The 15787-nt window shown below is 47.5% G+C and overlaps 1 protein-coding gene across 2 annotated transcripts in view; it reads left to right on the plus strand.

Annotated features, from left to right (window-relative positions):
- Positions 1-15787, plus strand: part of SAG (S-antigen visual arrestin) — a 36401-nt gene that overhangs the window by 2518 nt on the left and 18096 nt on the right. For both annotated transcript variants that reach the window (XM_004773509.3, XM_045078915.1), the window contains exons 2-5: positions 7320-7454; positions 11321-11381; positions 13614-13658; positions 15323-15516. In XM_004773509.3, the coding sequence (XP_004773566.1) occupies positions 7380-7454; positions 11321-11381; positions 13614-13658; positions 15323-15516 (375 nt within the window). In that variant the 5' untranslated portion in view covers positions 7320-7379. The remainder of the gene's footprint in view (positions 1-7319; positions 7455-11320; positions 11382-13613; positions 13659-15322; positions 15517-15787) is intronic.

Here is a 15787-nt window from a genome sequence, read left to right on the forward strand (position 1 = left end):
CCTTATAGAGGAAGAAAAGGAAATAGCTGTGAGACAAGGTACTTCCCCAAGGTGGCAGGGGAACCTTCAATGGGTCACAGAACCTTGGACTCCAGCCTGGAGCTGTTTATATAGCATGGAAACCTGGAGCACCAAGTGCCATTCTCAGCACAATGCCTCAAGATGGACATTCAAAATCTGACTGGGGTGGGACCCCAGCATGGGTGAGGCGGTGGCAATGCCCATGAGAAATGAGCACCTGGGTCCTAGTCACAGATGAGTCACCTGTGGAAGAGATTAGATTAACTTGCAGCAATGGAGGGAAGTAGAAGGGAAGCTGAGCCCTTCCTAACAAAGAATTTTCTTATGTGTCACACTGTTTCAAAGAAAGGTGGTAATGATTTCCCCATCCCCAGAAGCATTCAACAACTTCTTATTGTGCATGTTGTGGAGGAGAGCCAAGCAAGGGATGGCGTGTGGACTACATTCTTTTTATTATTTATTTGTTTGTTTGTTTGTTTGTTTTTAAGTAGGCTCCATGCTGGGCATGAGCCTCAGTGCTGCAGGGCTTGAACTCACAACCCTGAGTTCAAGACCTAGGCTGAGATCAAGAGTCAGATGCTTAACCGACTGAGCCACCCAGGATCCCTTGGATGATAATTTTTTTTTAAAGCATCTGCCCAACTTGAGAACCCCCAAGATCCCATTTATGATTTCAGATACTGTAAGCCAGCCCAACCAACAACCACCCTCTACTCCTTAGGCCAGCTGCCCAAGAGGTCCATGTTGGAATTAAGGTGGCTTTTTATAAGTTCTGATTCCCTGGCATTCTGTAAATAGAGTTGCCCCAGTCTTTTCCGGGGCTCTCTGCTTCAAGGAAACCAAGGCGATGAGGACACAAGATTTTCATTTTGTAGTTGATATTTAGCGGGGTGTACCGCTTTTCTTCGTGCATGTGCCCTAATAAAGCCCTAAGACGATAACCTGCCCCTGAAGCCCATAAGCCTCTTAAGCTGAACATCTCCACCCTGCCGCCCCTGCGAGCTGGCTGGCACTGCATTTGGTACCTGGAGGTGAAGCGTGGGGCTTGGAGCTTCATCTCACTGGACACTGACTTCAGAGAAGCAAGCATTGCTGTCACCAGTGGTTCCCAGACTTTGCATTCATAGAGCTGTCGATTTCCAAAATAACTCTAGGGAAAGGCTGACAACTTTTTATTTTGGCCAAGTAAGGATTTTTTTCTAAACTGCCATCTACTCTCATTCTTATCTTATAAAAGAAAGGACATTTTGTCCTTATGCTCAGTGGCTGCATCCTGAAATATAAGTAAAATGTCATGATGTCTGCAGTTTACTTTCAAACGCTTCAAAGGGGAAAAACAATAAGTGAGCACATGCACTGAAGTGTTCATTGTCAAATCCCACAGAGGACTATGTGGGTGTTTATTGTGTTATTCCAACTTTTCTCTATATTCTGAACTTCACAATAGATTACTGAGAATGCAAAACTCATGGGAGGGGCAAATAAGTGGTGGCTCTAAATTGGGGGGTTGATGGAGGAAATGACCGAAATAGGGACCCAGGGAACTTTTGAGGGGATGGAAATGTTCTGCCTTAACCATAGTCCTAGTAAAACTCATCAAACTTCACTTTAAAATGGGCAACTTTGCATGTATGTAAAGTGTATCTCAATAATGAAAGAGAGGAAGGACATTTTAATATCCAAAAATTGAGGACTTTATAACCTTAGAAAAAAGGAGGACAGTCCTTTATAGTGAAGACATCTGGCTCCATGACAAAGCTTACAACAGTGCCCTTGTTTTTCTCATTTTTTTCTGCCAAGCAGAAATAAATTCATCACAGACCAGAGGCTGGGAATGACTACCAGAGACTACATTTCCAAAATGAATGAGGTCCAGTATCCAGCCCAACCCCACCTGCCGGGAACTGGTGGGTCAGTGACTGAAATCCATGAGTCTGCACCCTTCCAGCGACCTGGTTTTAACAAAACTGTGTGAGAATGGGTGTCCCAAGAGCAGCCATAGCTGCAAGTGGGTCCCAGATGCTGCAGCCCCTCTGATGGGGACACAGAAAGAAACACCCTGGTCATTTGTCTTCCTCTTGTTGGCATATTTTTAAGAGGAAAAGCAGATACTCTTCTAAATTTATAACAATGTTATCTTTTAACCATTCTGCTTTAGGAGAAGTATGTGATTATTGGAGAAAAATTTTAAATCATAGACCAGGAAAAAAAAGTGAAACCTGACATACCCACCATACAGAGACCAGTTAGCTCCTTAGTATGTATCCTTGCAGATTATGCCTATAATGTGTGTGTGTGTGTGTGTGTACACACAGAGTGTATGTGTTTGCAGGGTATGGTCATATTGCACATGCCATCCTATGACTGTTGTTTGGTCACAATCTCTACCTTCCTATTCCAGATATTTCTGTCTTACATGTCACCTAGACCATATACAGATTTTCCCGATGGGCCCAAATGCCCTGTAGATCCTATTTTTCAAATTGGAGATCCAGTCTGGGATCACACATTACATCTGGATGTTGAGTACCTTGAGTGTCTTTTAATCAAATACCTCCCTTTTCTGTGACATCGGCTTATGAAAGACACTAGCTATTTCTCCATTCATCGGGTAGCTCTCTTGTGGTGTCTTCTAGCTTGTTCCTCTATTCTCTGCATTTCCCATAAACTGGAAGTGATGTCGAAATGCTTCATGGATTCCTGTTCACTACTGTGGATGCTAAGATTGACCGTGGACCTAGCCTGGCCCCTGTTGTGCAGGCCAGGCTTGCACCTCGTGGTGAGCCCAGGATCAATTAGCCATCACTTGGGCGCTAATAGGGACAGCCATTCCCCTCCATCAACTCTTCACCTGAAGGTTTTGACCCCAATGAAGAATCTTTTTTGGAGTCGATCATTTTATCAGTATTTTAAGATGGGTATTTGCAATCATTCAGCAATGATAAAACCAACAGATCAGGAAACAATGGCCACTGAAAAGGTAATTTGTTACTGTTCTTGAAAGGAGTGGGCAGCCTGTGCCACACAGGACCACCTGGGGGAAGCACCAGGTTTGGTCAGAAGGCAGAGGGATGGAGGGGGAAAACATGGACAAGAGTTTTCCTATGGTTTCCATGGGGAAGAACTGGTGAGGCAAGAGAAGTGGGTTTAGGATTGGAGAGTTTGAATAACTTCAGGCTCTGTGATGACGGGCTCTCTCCAGTTGGCTGAATCCTGGTCTGGGGATGATTAGGGTAAGGCTGTAGTGGCTCTGCGTGAGAGCCCGTCCCAAGAGGAACCAAGGCCACTGTGGTGGCATCTGGGCTCCCGATTGGTTAGTTTGCATATGAAAGGTAGTTGTTGGGGTGCCTGGGTGACACCCATGCCAGGCATCTTTCTATAAGAAGAGTCTCATTGTTTTGGCCCTTGAAGTCATTTGTCACCTTAAGAATTCTCTGTTTAAAAATCACAGTTGATGTTTTTGGGGTGCCTGGGTGGTTCGGTGGGTTATGCCGCTGCCTGCTGCCTTTGGCTCAGGTCATGATCCCAGGATCCTGGGATCGAGTTCCGCATCGGGCTCTCTGCTCAGCAGGGAGCCTGCTTCCCTCTCTCTCTCTCTCTCTCTGCCAGCCTCTGCCTACTTGTGATCTCTCTCTGTCAAATAAATAAATAAATAAAATCTTTATTTAAAAAAAAAAGAAAGAAAAGAAAAGAAAAGAAAGGTAGCTGTTTGTAGTCTCTGGGGAAGGAGTAGCCCTGGGAGGAGCAGTCTCCAGAGTCTGCCCCTCCCAGCCCAGCGCCCAGGATGTCACAACATCGGAAAGGCAGAAAATAGGGGGCACCTGGCTGACTCAGTCAGAAGACCATGTGACTCTTGATCTCTGGGTTGTGAGTTTGAGCCCCACATTGGGCCTGGAGATTATGTAAATAAATAAACAAACTTAAAAGAATAGAGCAAATCAGAAGTCATGATTAATCCACTCAGAGTTTGTCAGAGTATGTTTTTCTCCTTTCATCATCCTTTTGCATTTAGTAGCTGGCATTTCTCTGTTTAAAAAAAAGTTTTCTCCCTTAGAAATTAAAAATACTGTTTCTCAATTTTAGCTATTGCCAGCTATCACACTGTTGCAATCCAGTGACTCATCCATGTGCTTTAAGTATAATGAGATCCCTCTTCTAGATGCTGGAGATGGGATAGGTGCATAAAGTCAGGGTTCTCTGCACTCCGGGAGCTTATGTGCTAGTGATGATGGGGTGAAGGACAGACAGGAAAGAAGATACATAGGTTCTTCTGCATGCGAGACTGATGAGGGCAATTGAGAAAAATAATGCAGAGGAGGCCACAAGTTTTGGCGCATGATAGAACGCACAATAGGGCCCAGGTGAATGGGGTCACACTGAAGTAAAGACCCAGAGGAATTCAGGAAGCAAACCAAGTGGCTCTCTGTGGGAAGAATGGTCCAGAAGGGGAAACAGTTAAAGTGCAAAGGCCTTGAGGCAGGTTTGAAGAAAAGCAAAGAGGAAGGTGGCCTGGAGCAAAATGGGTGAGTAGTGAGAACTAAGGTCAGGGGTGCCTGGGTGGCTCAGTCGGCTAAGCTCAGGTCTTGATCTCACGGTTGTGGGTTCAAGTCCTGCATCTTTTTTTTTTTTTTTTTAAAGGGACAAAGGTGCCTGGATGGCTCAGTTGGTTAAGCCACTGCCTTTGGCTTGGGTCATGATCCCAGGGTTCTGGGATCGAACCCCGCATCGGGCTCCCTGCTCAGCGGGGAGCCTGCTTCTCCCTCTCCCTCTGCTGCTCTGCCTGCTTGTGCTCTTTCACTCTCTCTGGCAAATAAAATCTTAAAAAAAAAAAGAAAGAGAAGAAAGAGGGTTAGAGGTAACAAAGGATCAAATCTTGGAGGGCCTCACAGGCATTGTCCAGGCAGGAGGAAGCCACTGGAAGTTTCCACACATGCTAGCATTTCAAATGTTAGAACAAGCTTTCTGCTTAGACTTGCTTCATTCGCAGACACCACGTCAAGTTCAATATGTGAATGTGTTAATGGCCACAGTGTCCCATCTGTTTATTCCCTGAATGTTCTTGGAAGCAGCTGTTGAATGCAATGGTGAGGGAAACAACGGGACGGGCCCCTGCCCTCCCGGAGCCTAGAGTCAAGTAAGGGAAGAGAGACCATGAAATAATTTCCCACACAGTTGTCAAAGGTGACTGTGCCTCCAACCCAGCCTGGGAGGGAGGTTGGGAAAGGATCCCCTGAGGATGGGACGCCTCTCTTCCAGCACCTGAAGCGTGAAAGGAGTCAGCAACTTGGAAAGAGGAGAGGATTGTTCTAGGCAAAAAGAACAGTATGGGGGAGTAGGCGGAACGCAGGGCAGGACAATGTGGAAAGCAGGTTCCCGTGTCTTCTCTCAGAGCAGTGGGAGACACTAAGTGGAAAGGACAGATCAGGGCTCGGAAGGGCCTTCTTCCACGTGCAGAAGGGCCTGGCAGCTGAAGATGGATAGAGTCCAACAGCAGGCGACATTATGGTCCAGGAAAGCAAAGGGGTGCTGGGGACGCAGGAGAAGGCTCTGGGGATGGGATGGTGTGATCAGATTCCAGAGACACTGGGGAGGCGGAGTGTAGGGAGGGGGCAGATCTGACAAGATTCGTCTCCATAATCAACAGGGCGTGGGGTCGGGGAGAGGAACCTCTAGTCCTGATGTGTTTTTGGAGTAATGTTGTTGGGGTCCGGAGCCCAAGGCCAGGAAAGAATTCTTGAGATGCTTTTGGTGCCGAAAGATGATTTTATTAAAGCCTGGGGACGGGACCCATGGGCAGAAAGAGCTGCTGGCCTGGGACTGTGAGGAACAACTGATTATACACTTTGGGGTTGGGGGAAGTAAAGACGAAGGGAACTTCTGAAAAGATTTTCAGATGCTGAAGAAGACTTACAGGATCCTGGAGGCCTGGCTATTGTCAAGCGAAGGTGGTTTTTCTTTCCAGCAAGGCGTTAACATTAAGATGGGAGCTTCCTGGAGGACCATTCTACCCTGCCACCTCAAGTATTTGTCTGTGGGCTGCAGGTTATACGGACGGTTAATTTTCTCTACATTTCCTCTGGTCTTTGTTTCCCATATGGGTTTGGCTTCTATAAGACCAGGGCTCATCTCGAGCTTGACATCTCCCCTTGACCTTTTCGTTTCTATCCCCCACCCCCAAGGTTGCATTAGCAGCCTGCTGAGTTTAATCAAGTCTGTTGAGCACTTGAAAATCCCCTGTCCTGGTGATACTGGGAGTGAAGGGATAATCAGTCTATTTCCAGAACCCAAAGAGGGTTAGGATAGAAAGTAGCTTTTCTTTAGCTCTCATCCCTCCCACCACGCCTTCCCCATGGGAGCTCCTACATCTGTGAGCCCCTCTGGAAGGAGACTAGAGGCCTTTGCCTAATGCCTAGAACTGCTGAAACCACCAGTTCACCCGTCTCAACACTAATCCCATTTCCACTCTGCTCCTTAAATGGGATTTGGCTTCTGGACATTGAGACGCGGGTGTGGGCCCCCTCTCCAGGTTCCCTACAAATTCCCCCATGCACGTCAAGCCAGGGACCTCGACAGGGTCATCTGGTTACATAGAGCAGGGGCCGACTGCTCTCCCCAGAGGGACAGAGCCCCTCTCCTCGCCTCCTGGGCCCTTCTGGCTGGCTGAACAAGGTACATGATGGCCCCTGATCCGAAGCTTCTCAGACCTCCAGGGCAGACACAGGGAGAGCAAGGGGCAGGGCCACCGGTGTTTTCCTGTGGTCAGTCTGTCTCACTTGCACCTTTTCCGTGTGGTTGCACAGACTTTGCTTGTTAATGAGACTCAGGGTGCGCTGAGGTCCAGACAGCTAAGAGGGCCTTTTCCACACTGGGGAGCGATGGGAGAGCAGGACAGGACTCCTGGGGATTTAACACATTTTCAAATGATATTTGCTAAGTGGTTATGTTGTGGTTTTCGGGAACCTCTCCTATTCTAATTACCATGGGACATCGTCGTGATAGAATTTTGATTCCAACCTGGTGAAGTGTGCCGTTACCAAAGGCTAGTCAGGAAGGCAAACCTTCTAGCTGAGGTTTACTAAGAAATGTTTGAGGCTTATGGAGAAAAAGAAAACACATGTTCAGAAAAAAGCACCCCCTACCCCCATGTCATACACACAAGACAAAAGCCTTATTTCATCAAACAACGATACTTAAGCAGATAAAAGGAAATGTCTCCCGGGCGTGCAGCATCTCATGAGCAGGTTTTGTACCCAGAATGTTCTTGACTGCACTCGCAGCATTGTTTTACCTCTCCGCAGGCCGCAGACCCCAGACGCACACTCTGAGGTGGAAGAAGCCCGCTACTGACAACAGGGACCATGGCAGCCAGCGCGAAGGGCAGCAAGTCTGAGCCAAACCACGTGATTTTCAAGAAAGTCTCCCGGGACAAGTCGGTAAGTGGTACAGAAGTGAGTGGCGTGATGGAGGGGAGAAAAAAAAAAAATAGAAAGCTGCCCAGGGCGCCTGGCTGAGCATGCAGTTCCCGATCTCATGAGTTCAAACCCCACGTTGGGTGTAGAGATTGCTTTTTAAAAAAAAAAGAGAAAGAAAGAAAGAAATAGACACGATCTATACCAGAATCCTGAGAGGTTGAGGGAAGCTCCGTGTCTGTGTTCTGTCTCTATTTTGCAATGAATGATCAATGAGACATAATTGAATGAATGGATTGAACATGTAGAACTTCTTTTCAGTCTCCTAAAGAACCTAACTCTGAGACCCTTAATTTTCTCCTTGTCTCTCAGCCCCCACCCCCTTACTTCCAATTTTACTTCTTTTCCTAGCTGCCCTTGAACCAATGACTTGACATTTCAAACACTGTTTTGTCAATAGTAACTCATCTGGTCTTTTGTCATCTCATTGCCTGCCAGGGGAAAACCCCAGTGCTGGACCAAGGCAGCTCTGTTTTCTGTGCGCCTACCCCAGCCACCATGCCCTCAGTCCTCACTTGGCTCAGGGCCACTGGGTAAGGGAACATGGTACCCATATCTGGGCAGCTTGTGTGCTTGGCAGAGATGACGCCACTGTTGAGTCCATCGGGGCACAGTGTATGGCCTAGATGTGCTCTATTTTTTGTGCTTTATAAACCTGAATTTTTGATTTTTCCTTTTGAGTTTCTTATATGTTAAGCCAAAGGCCCAGAGGAAACTCTCTGATTCTCATAGCACAACACAAGAGAAACAGGTTTGCACCAGGCATTCTCTGCCCTTTCTGTTCCCAGCTGAGGAACTCCACTTTGGGGTGATGATTTGAGGACCCCCTCAACCATTCCCCAAACTCTCTCCCAACTTTGCAGTCTTCCCAACACACTTTGTCTTGACTTCTGGCAGAAGAGAGAAACCACTCCTTCCGGGCCCTGTCATTTCCCCTCTTTTCTTCCCCCTCATATCAATACACAACCTTTGAACCAAGAAATTTAGAACTGTTGTATATGGGGGGGGGGTCCTTCTGTTAATGTCTCACATATTAGGACTATTCCAGTTGCAACTTCTGTATGGCTCTAGGCATGGTGCACAAGGAGCCCTGGGCCCATTTCTCGGTGATTCTATCCACTCTGCCCTCTTCTGTGATATTCATCCTCCAGCTGGTGGCAAGATGGCTGCCTAGCTCCAGGCGTCTCACCCTCACTTCCTTCCCAAAGAAGGAAGAGGCTCTTGCTTCCCGGTATCTCTTCTTCAGGGTGGGAAAATAGTTTCCCAACAGCCCTCCAGCAGACTTCTCTCATATCTCATTGGTCAAAAATGGGTCTCATGCCCACCCTAAACCAGTCCTGAGCCAAAGGACTTGGATGATCATAATTGGATCAGACCCATCAAGAACCATCCTCCGGGGCTGGCCTCACCCCATGGGGGATGGTAAAACCCTCAACATAATTGGCAACTTGTATTCAGGAAGAAGGGTGCTTGGTTTGCTGGTTGAACAAGCAGCCGGTGGGCTGCAGTCCCACATTGTTCAGCCCCATTTCTCTTCTTGCTCCTGCCCCTTTGCTCCCAGCTGAGGTTCATGCTATTTACACCTGGGTCTTAGGGGCCATCTTCTCCCTAGCGTCCTCTACCATCAGCCTCTCCCTCCCTCCCAGTTCTTTGCCTGAGCATACAAACAAGTATGGACCTCATGCATCTTAAAGACAGCAACCAACAAACTCCCTTTGACCCTATGCCTCTCCAGTTCCTCTTCCTCCACAGCTAAAGCTTGAAAAAGAAGAAAACACACTCTCTCCACCTACCTTCAGTCCTCCCTACTCCCAACCACAGTCAAATGCCTAACTGGCTTTCTCCTTGTCCATTCATTCTCCACTTTGCTGCCGTCATCTCCTCCATAAAATGGGGCTAATTCCTATCTCACAGAGTAGTTGTGGGGATTCAGTGAAATAACGTAGTCGGTGCTGAGCTTGGCACCTGGGACATGATAAATACTCTGTTGTTTAGCTGCAGGCCTTTCATGCTGCTCAAAATGCTTCAACATTGGGGGGCCCTGGGGGGCTCAGTCGGTTAAGCACCTGCCTTCAGCTGAGGTCATGATCCTGGGGGTCCTGGGATCGAGCCTTTTGTTGGGCTCCCAGCTGAGCTGGGAGCCTGCTTCTCCCTCTCCCTCTGCCCCTCCCCTGCACTCTCTCTCTCTCACAAATAAATAAAATCTTTAAAAAATGTTTTAGGGGCGCCTGGGTGGCTCAGTGGGTTAAGCCGCTGCCTTCAGCTCAGGTCATGATCTCGGGGTCCTGGGATGGAGTCCCGCGTCGGGCTCTCTGCTCAGCGGGGAGCCTGCTTCCTCCTCTCTCTCTCTCTCTCTCTCTCTCTCTGCCTGCCTCTCTGCCTACTTGTGATCTCTCTCTGTCAAATAAATAAATAAAATCTTTAAAAAAAAAATAAATAAATTTAAAAAAATGTTTTAATATCTTCCTAGAGTCTTTAAAGTTGGGCCTGTAAGACCCTTTCTGGCATCAGCCTGCATTCCCATTTGGTGGCCATTGGTTCCAGAGGCATTCTGGGCTTTGTATACACTGATTTTTTGGTTTTGTCCACAAAACATCCTCATACCATCCAACACCTACCTCCTGCCCAGCCACCTGCCTAGGTAGTCCTTGGGGTGCTTCAACATCAGTCCTACAAAGTGCAGGTATAGGGATTCACTCCAGGATGTCTGATACAAGGGGGTGGAAATAGGAGATGATTGGATGCCAACAGAAATGATTCTGGGAGTTCACGGACATAAGAATACGAATTTAAGAGGCTTAGGGAAGAAGGGGGCTAGGCAGAGTGCACGGACTCTCTCCTTGGTGCCCTTAGCAAATGTGGATTAGAATCCTGTTGTGCACCAGGTACTGTGGTAGAAACTTGATGGCTGAATGATGAAAGAATTCCCACCCTCAAGGCACTCACAGTCCTGTGGTTTAGGGCATGAGTGATAGTGAATGTGACCCATGCTATTCCACAAGGGGGTTGGCAGAGACCTTCACTGCAAAGGACATGCAGCAGACAGGAGGAGGACTGAAACAGCTGTTTTTGCCCCCTACCCTCCCATCCCTCCTGCTCAGAGCATGGGTTCAGGTGTATCTGTCCAGCAGCTCACCTGGTAGGATTTCAGGGACTCTGGAGCACCTGCCTCTAGACTCAGTTCAGATATACTTGTAATGAGGAGAGGAAACCTTTCATTCACAGCCAGAAATAAGAGGCTTAAACATTGGGATGAGCCTCATTTGCATAAGTATAACTTTTCACTGAAGTGTTACGAGTGAATTCAACAAGGTCACCTGGTTAATGTCAGACCTGAGCTTGGTGAGAAAAGGTGGGAGAACAGGAACCATTCCAAGGGGTGGGAAGACTTCCTTGGAGCAAATTTATGGGAATGCGGAGAGAGTCCAACTTGCCTGTAATCCATAGTCTGCCCACAGCCAAGCAGGGAGAGAGGAGGGAATGGGCAAGAGGCAGAGCCAGGCAGGAAGTCTTCTCAAGACTAATCAAGATGTGGAGTGCCTGCATGGCTCAGTTGTAAATCAGGTCATGATCCCAGGGTCCTGGGATCGAGCCCTGCAAGGGGCTTCTACCTCTCCCACTCCCCCTGCTTGTGTTCCTTCTCTTGCTGTCTCTCTCTCTGTCAAATAAATAAATAAAATCCTAAAAAAAATAAAAGAGTAATCAAAATGTGTCAGTTGTTGCCAGGTTTGGGGATTATTGGGGTGGGGGGGTTTGGTTGTTGCTGATTTTGAATATGAATGTGCTAGTGTTCTTTGGCCACTTAGAATCTGCATCTTTTCTTTCTACAGGTGACCATCTACCTGGGGAAGAGAGACTATATAGACCATATTGATCAAGTAGAACCTGTGGGTAAGTTGAGTTTGGAGTAAGATTTAAATTTTAATTCTGGTTTTCCTTAAAGCCATCAGACAACAGCTCCTTTTGTATTTTTTCAAATGGGCTTTGCTGATAATCTGATCAAAGAAATGAAAAATTAAAACATCAGCGAGGTAGCGATTGGCTGATTGGAAACAATATCCGGGCATGGGGGAGACAAAGGACTCTAGAATATGCAAAGAAACTCAGCAATAAGAAAGTAAAATCCATTTTGAAAATGCACCAAGGGGCGCTTGGGTGGCTCAGTGCGTTAAAGCCTCTGCCTTCGGCTAGGGTCATGATCCCAGAGTCCTAGGATCTAGGGTCATGATCCCAGAGTCCTAGGATCGAGCCCTGCATCAGGCTCTCTGCTCAGTAGGGAGCCTGCTTTCTCCTCTCTCTGCCTGCCTCTCTGTCTACCTGTGAACTCTGTCAAATAAATTTAAAAAAGAATAATAATAATAAAAAGAAAGAAAATGCACCAAAAACTCAAAAAGCAGTTCTTTGAAGAAGATATATGGAAGATATATGGATGGCAAAGAAGCCCATGGAAAAATGATCAACATCATTGGCCATCATTGCATTTGCAGGGAACTGCAAATTAAACCACTATGGACTGGAATTTCATTATATCCCTGTCAGAATGGCTAAAATGAAAAATAGTGACAACACCAAAAGGTGGTGAGGATGTTGAGAAACCGGATCACTCATACATTGCTGGCGGGAATGTAAAAGGGAACACGTACTCTGGAAGAGTTTGGCAGTTCCTTTAAAAATCAAACACACATTTCCCATCTGACCCAGCAGTTGCATTCCCAGGCACTCATCCAGAGCCGTGAAAACTCACATCTACACAAAATCCTATGTGCAATCGTTTATGATAGCTTTATTTGTGATCACTCCAAACTGGAAGGAACCCAAACGTCTCTCAATAGGTGAATCAGCTGAAACGGGCAGTGGCACAACCATACCATGAAATCCTACTCGGAAATAAAAAAGAACGAGCCACTGATAACAAACAACAGCGTATGGCTCTCAGGATCCTGCATATGCCGAGTGGGAAGAGCGACCTCAAAAGGCCACAATGCTGTACAATTTCACTTAGATGATAATTTAGGGATGATGAAATAATGGCAATGGTAAACTGATCGGTGGTTGCTGGGAGGGGGCGTGGAGGAGACAGTGCTGAAGCTGGGTGGTTTGGGGAGGGCATGAACAGAGAGAGAGAGAGCTCTCTGGTGAGGGAGCCGTCAACCGCCACATGAGATAAAATGACTTGGACCTGCACATACAGTGTACCCCGTGTCAGCCAGCTTCCTGGTTTCGACATGGTACTATAGTTATCTAAGATGTAACCACTGGGAGAAACTGAATGAAAGATGCACAGGACCTCTCTGTACTATCTTTGAAACTTCCTGCGAATCTGTAATGATTTCAACTATAATAGAGTGTAAAAAACCTGGCATTTCTAGGCACTTGAGGGTGAGAATGTCCCTCGGCAGAGTACTTTCTGGAAGGTCATCTGGTAGTATGTCATCAAAAGCCAAATCCAGTTCTACTGTCGATGGATAAAAAAATGTATCTATGAGGATGTTCATCACCCTGTTCATGATAATGAGGGAAACTGGAAAAAAATGCCCTAACTAGAGGGGGTTAATTAAATAACTTATGGTATGTCCATCCAGTGGAGCCATGTCCGACCATTAAAATGATGAGTATGTATTATGTGTGTCTTTGTGTAAGAATAGGTGTTTGCAATTTATAGTTGTATGAGAAAAGCAGTTAACTGAATTGTACGTATATTGGGATCTCATTTTTTTAGTAAAACATCCTTATCAGTGCATATACATCTAGTAAAAAAATTCTGCACCAGTATCTTGACAATGGGGATCTCTGAGTGGTGGATATTTGACTTTGTTTTATTCTTTGCTTACCTTCCCTTTCTAATTTTCCTATAATGAACACGGATTACTTGTGCAATTAAAAACTACAGAGAGGGGCACCTGGGTGGTTCAGTCGGTTAAGGATCTTGACTCTTGATCTCAGCTCAAGAGGTCTTGATCTCGGGGGGGTCGGGGTTTCAGCCCTGCTTCCGGCTCCACACTGGGCATGGAACCTCCTTAAAAACAAAACAAAACAAAACAAAAACCATAGATAAATATATAAAGAAGTCCTCTGGTTTCTTTCATTTTCTCCGCCCTCATTGCTCTCTCCCTTTCGGTTTAGATGGTGTCGTGTTGGTGGATCCCGAACTTGTGAAGGGAAAGAAAGGTGAGCCGGGCTTCTTGTCCTCCCAGGAGCAGGTCTGGTTGGGACTCTGGGGAGGAGGAGCCGGGAAGCAGCTGGTGCCCTCTCGCACATCCATCACTGCCAGGCGCTCCCACACTCCCTCATTAAAATCTTCAGAACCCTGTCCTGTTCACATTGGAGCTCATTGTCTCCATTTCTCAGATGAAAGTTAAGACCCAAGGGAAACACTTGTCCTGAGCAGCAGGGTAAGTAAATAGTGGCCAGAGCGTGGAAGCGAGGTCCGTGGCCTCCACCAGCTGTGCATGTGCCCTGGCCAGCAGCAAAACTCAGGAGGGCCCATCGGTGGGTTTATCTCCAAAGAGGGAAATTCAGCCTGCTGGACGTTTCTTTTCTTTTCTTTTTTTGAATGGTTACTCTGGTGGTTCTGAGGCAAAGTATCACAGTATCCTTGTAAATCTCTGGCATCTGTGATGTGTGGGGCAAGGAGTTTGGTACTAATAATAGTTGTAGAAACTAAATTAGGGCAGACCTGAGTTATCCTTATGATAATGTCACTGACTCTGTTCCATTCTAACTATACCTTTTGAGTGGTTGCTACTAGCAATCACCAGGAATTATTCCCACCCCTGGATGTGTCCGTAGATGTCTCACCCATGGATGTGGCAGCTCTGAAGGGGCATGGCAGAAATGGGGCTGAAAATCACCTCTTCTACTGTCTCCGACTTCCTCCTGGGCATCCTGCTTCTCTTGGGCACCTGGAGGAGCCTGGTCTGACCCCTGAAAGCCCACACCCTTGGTCAGAGAAGGGCCGCTGCTTTGAGGGAAAGCAGGGTACAGTGAGGGAGGCACAAAGCCAGGTCATCTCTGGGTACCTTCCCCTCACAAACATTGGTTGAGGGATAGGCAAGTGATCCCAGGCTCTTCTGAGCTTTTGGTGAAGACACAGACAAAATCCACAAGGGAGGACTTCCAAGGACTTCTGATATGCTTTCTGTTCAAGAAAAATGCACGTTGTACGCTTGGATTTACCCCATTACAGACTGTTGTAAATAGTTCACACCCCAAACCTGTAGTTTCCTATAATCCTTGCGGTCCGTCTCAGGCATGGATTATGTCTGTTTAATCAAACTGGACTTTCAGAGGTGTTGACTTAGAGAATGCTTGATAAGTTTCTGAGCAAGGCGAAAGAAGTGTTTCTGGGATCTGGTGGCTTCTCTCCTCCTGGTCCACGAGCCCCTGTCCCGAAGCTCTGGCCTACCCCTCTCTGGCACGGATCTGTCTTGCTCCCTAGCGCTCTTTCCCTCGGTTGACCACGTTCACTCTCTACTAAAGCCTCCTGAGGTCCCCACGCTGGTGGGTAGAGAGAAGGGGGTGGTAGGATGGAGGACACAGGAGAGTCTGTAGCCAAAATATGTGGTTCATGGAAGGTGCCTCCCCGTCCTCTGACTCACATATGCCTTTAGAGTAACCAGCACAAGCCCCAGCGAAGGTCTGGATCCCCAGAAGTGTGCAGGCATCTGGGTGGCTGGGTGGTGTGGTTTTCAAAACCCCTACCCTCCAGAGGCTCCAGGTGGGCGGGCGCTGGGGAGGGGCAGGCAGTGTCCAGGGTTGCCCCGTGCTCACCCGGCCAGGCGGGGGCGCCATGCCGATGGGACAAGCCCACCTTCCTCTCGTCTCCCTTCCAGTGTATGTGTCTCTGACCTGCGCCTTCCGCTACGGCCAGGAGGACATTGACGTGATTGGCCTGAGCTTCCGCAGGGACCTGTACTTCTCTCAGCACCAGGTGTTCCCACCTGTAGAGGCTACCCCTGCCCCCACAAAACTGCAGGAGAGCCTGATGAAGAAGCTGGGAGGCAACACATACCCCTTTCTGCTCAAGGTGGGTGACTCCTCTCCCCGTCCAGGTCCCTGCCCTGGTTCCTTCGCCCACAGCACCTTGCAGCATGAGCAGGAGGGAAGGAGAGGGGATGGAGCAAGGGCTTCACATTTGTGGGCCTTCAAATTGCCTCCTTGGAGGAAATTCTAGATTGCACAGGCTGTGATTGTCTTTTTTTAAGCCCTTGAAAATAGCCTCTCAGCCTCTGAAGGCACCACTTCAACCTACAGTTTAAATATTTCCCTTCATCCGAGCACCTAATTATATGGGTGGT

Source organism: Mustela putorius, unplaced genomic scaffold, assembly GCF_011764305.1.
Source record: "Mustela putorius furo isolate JIRA1106 unplaced genomic scaffold, ASM1176430v1.1 tig00000275_pilon_pilon_pilon, whole genome shotgun sequence".
In the NCBI taxonomy this organism is placed as follows: domain Eukaryota; kingdom Metazoa; phylum Chordata; class Mammalia; order Carnivora; family Mustelidae; genus Mustela; species Mustela putorius.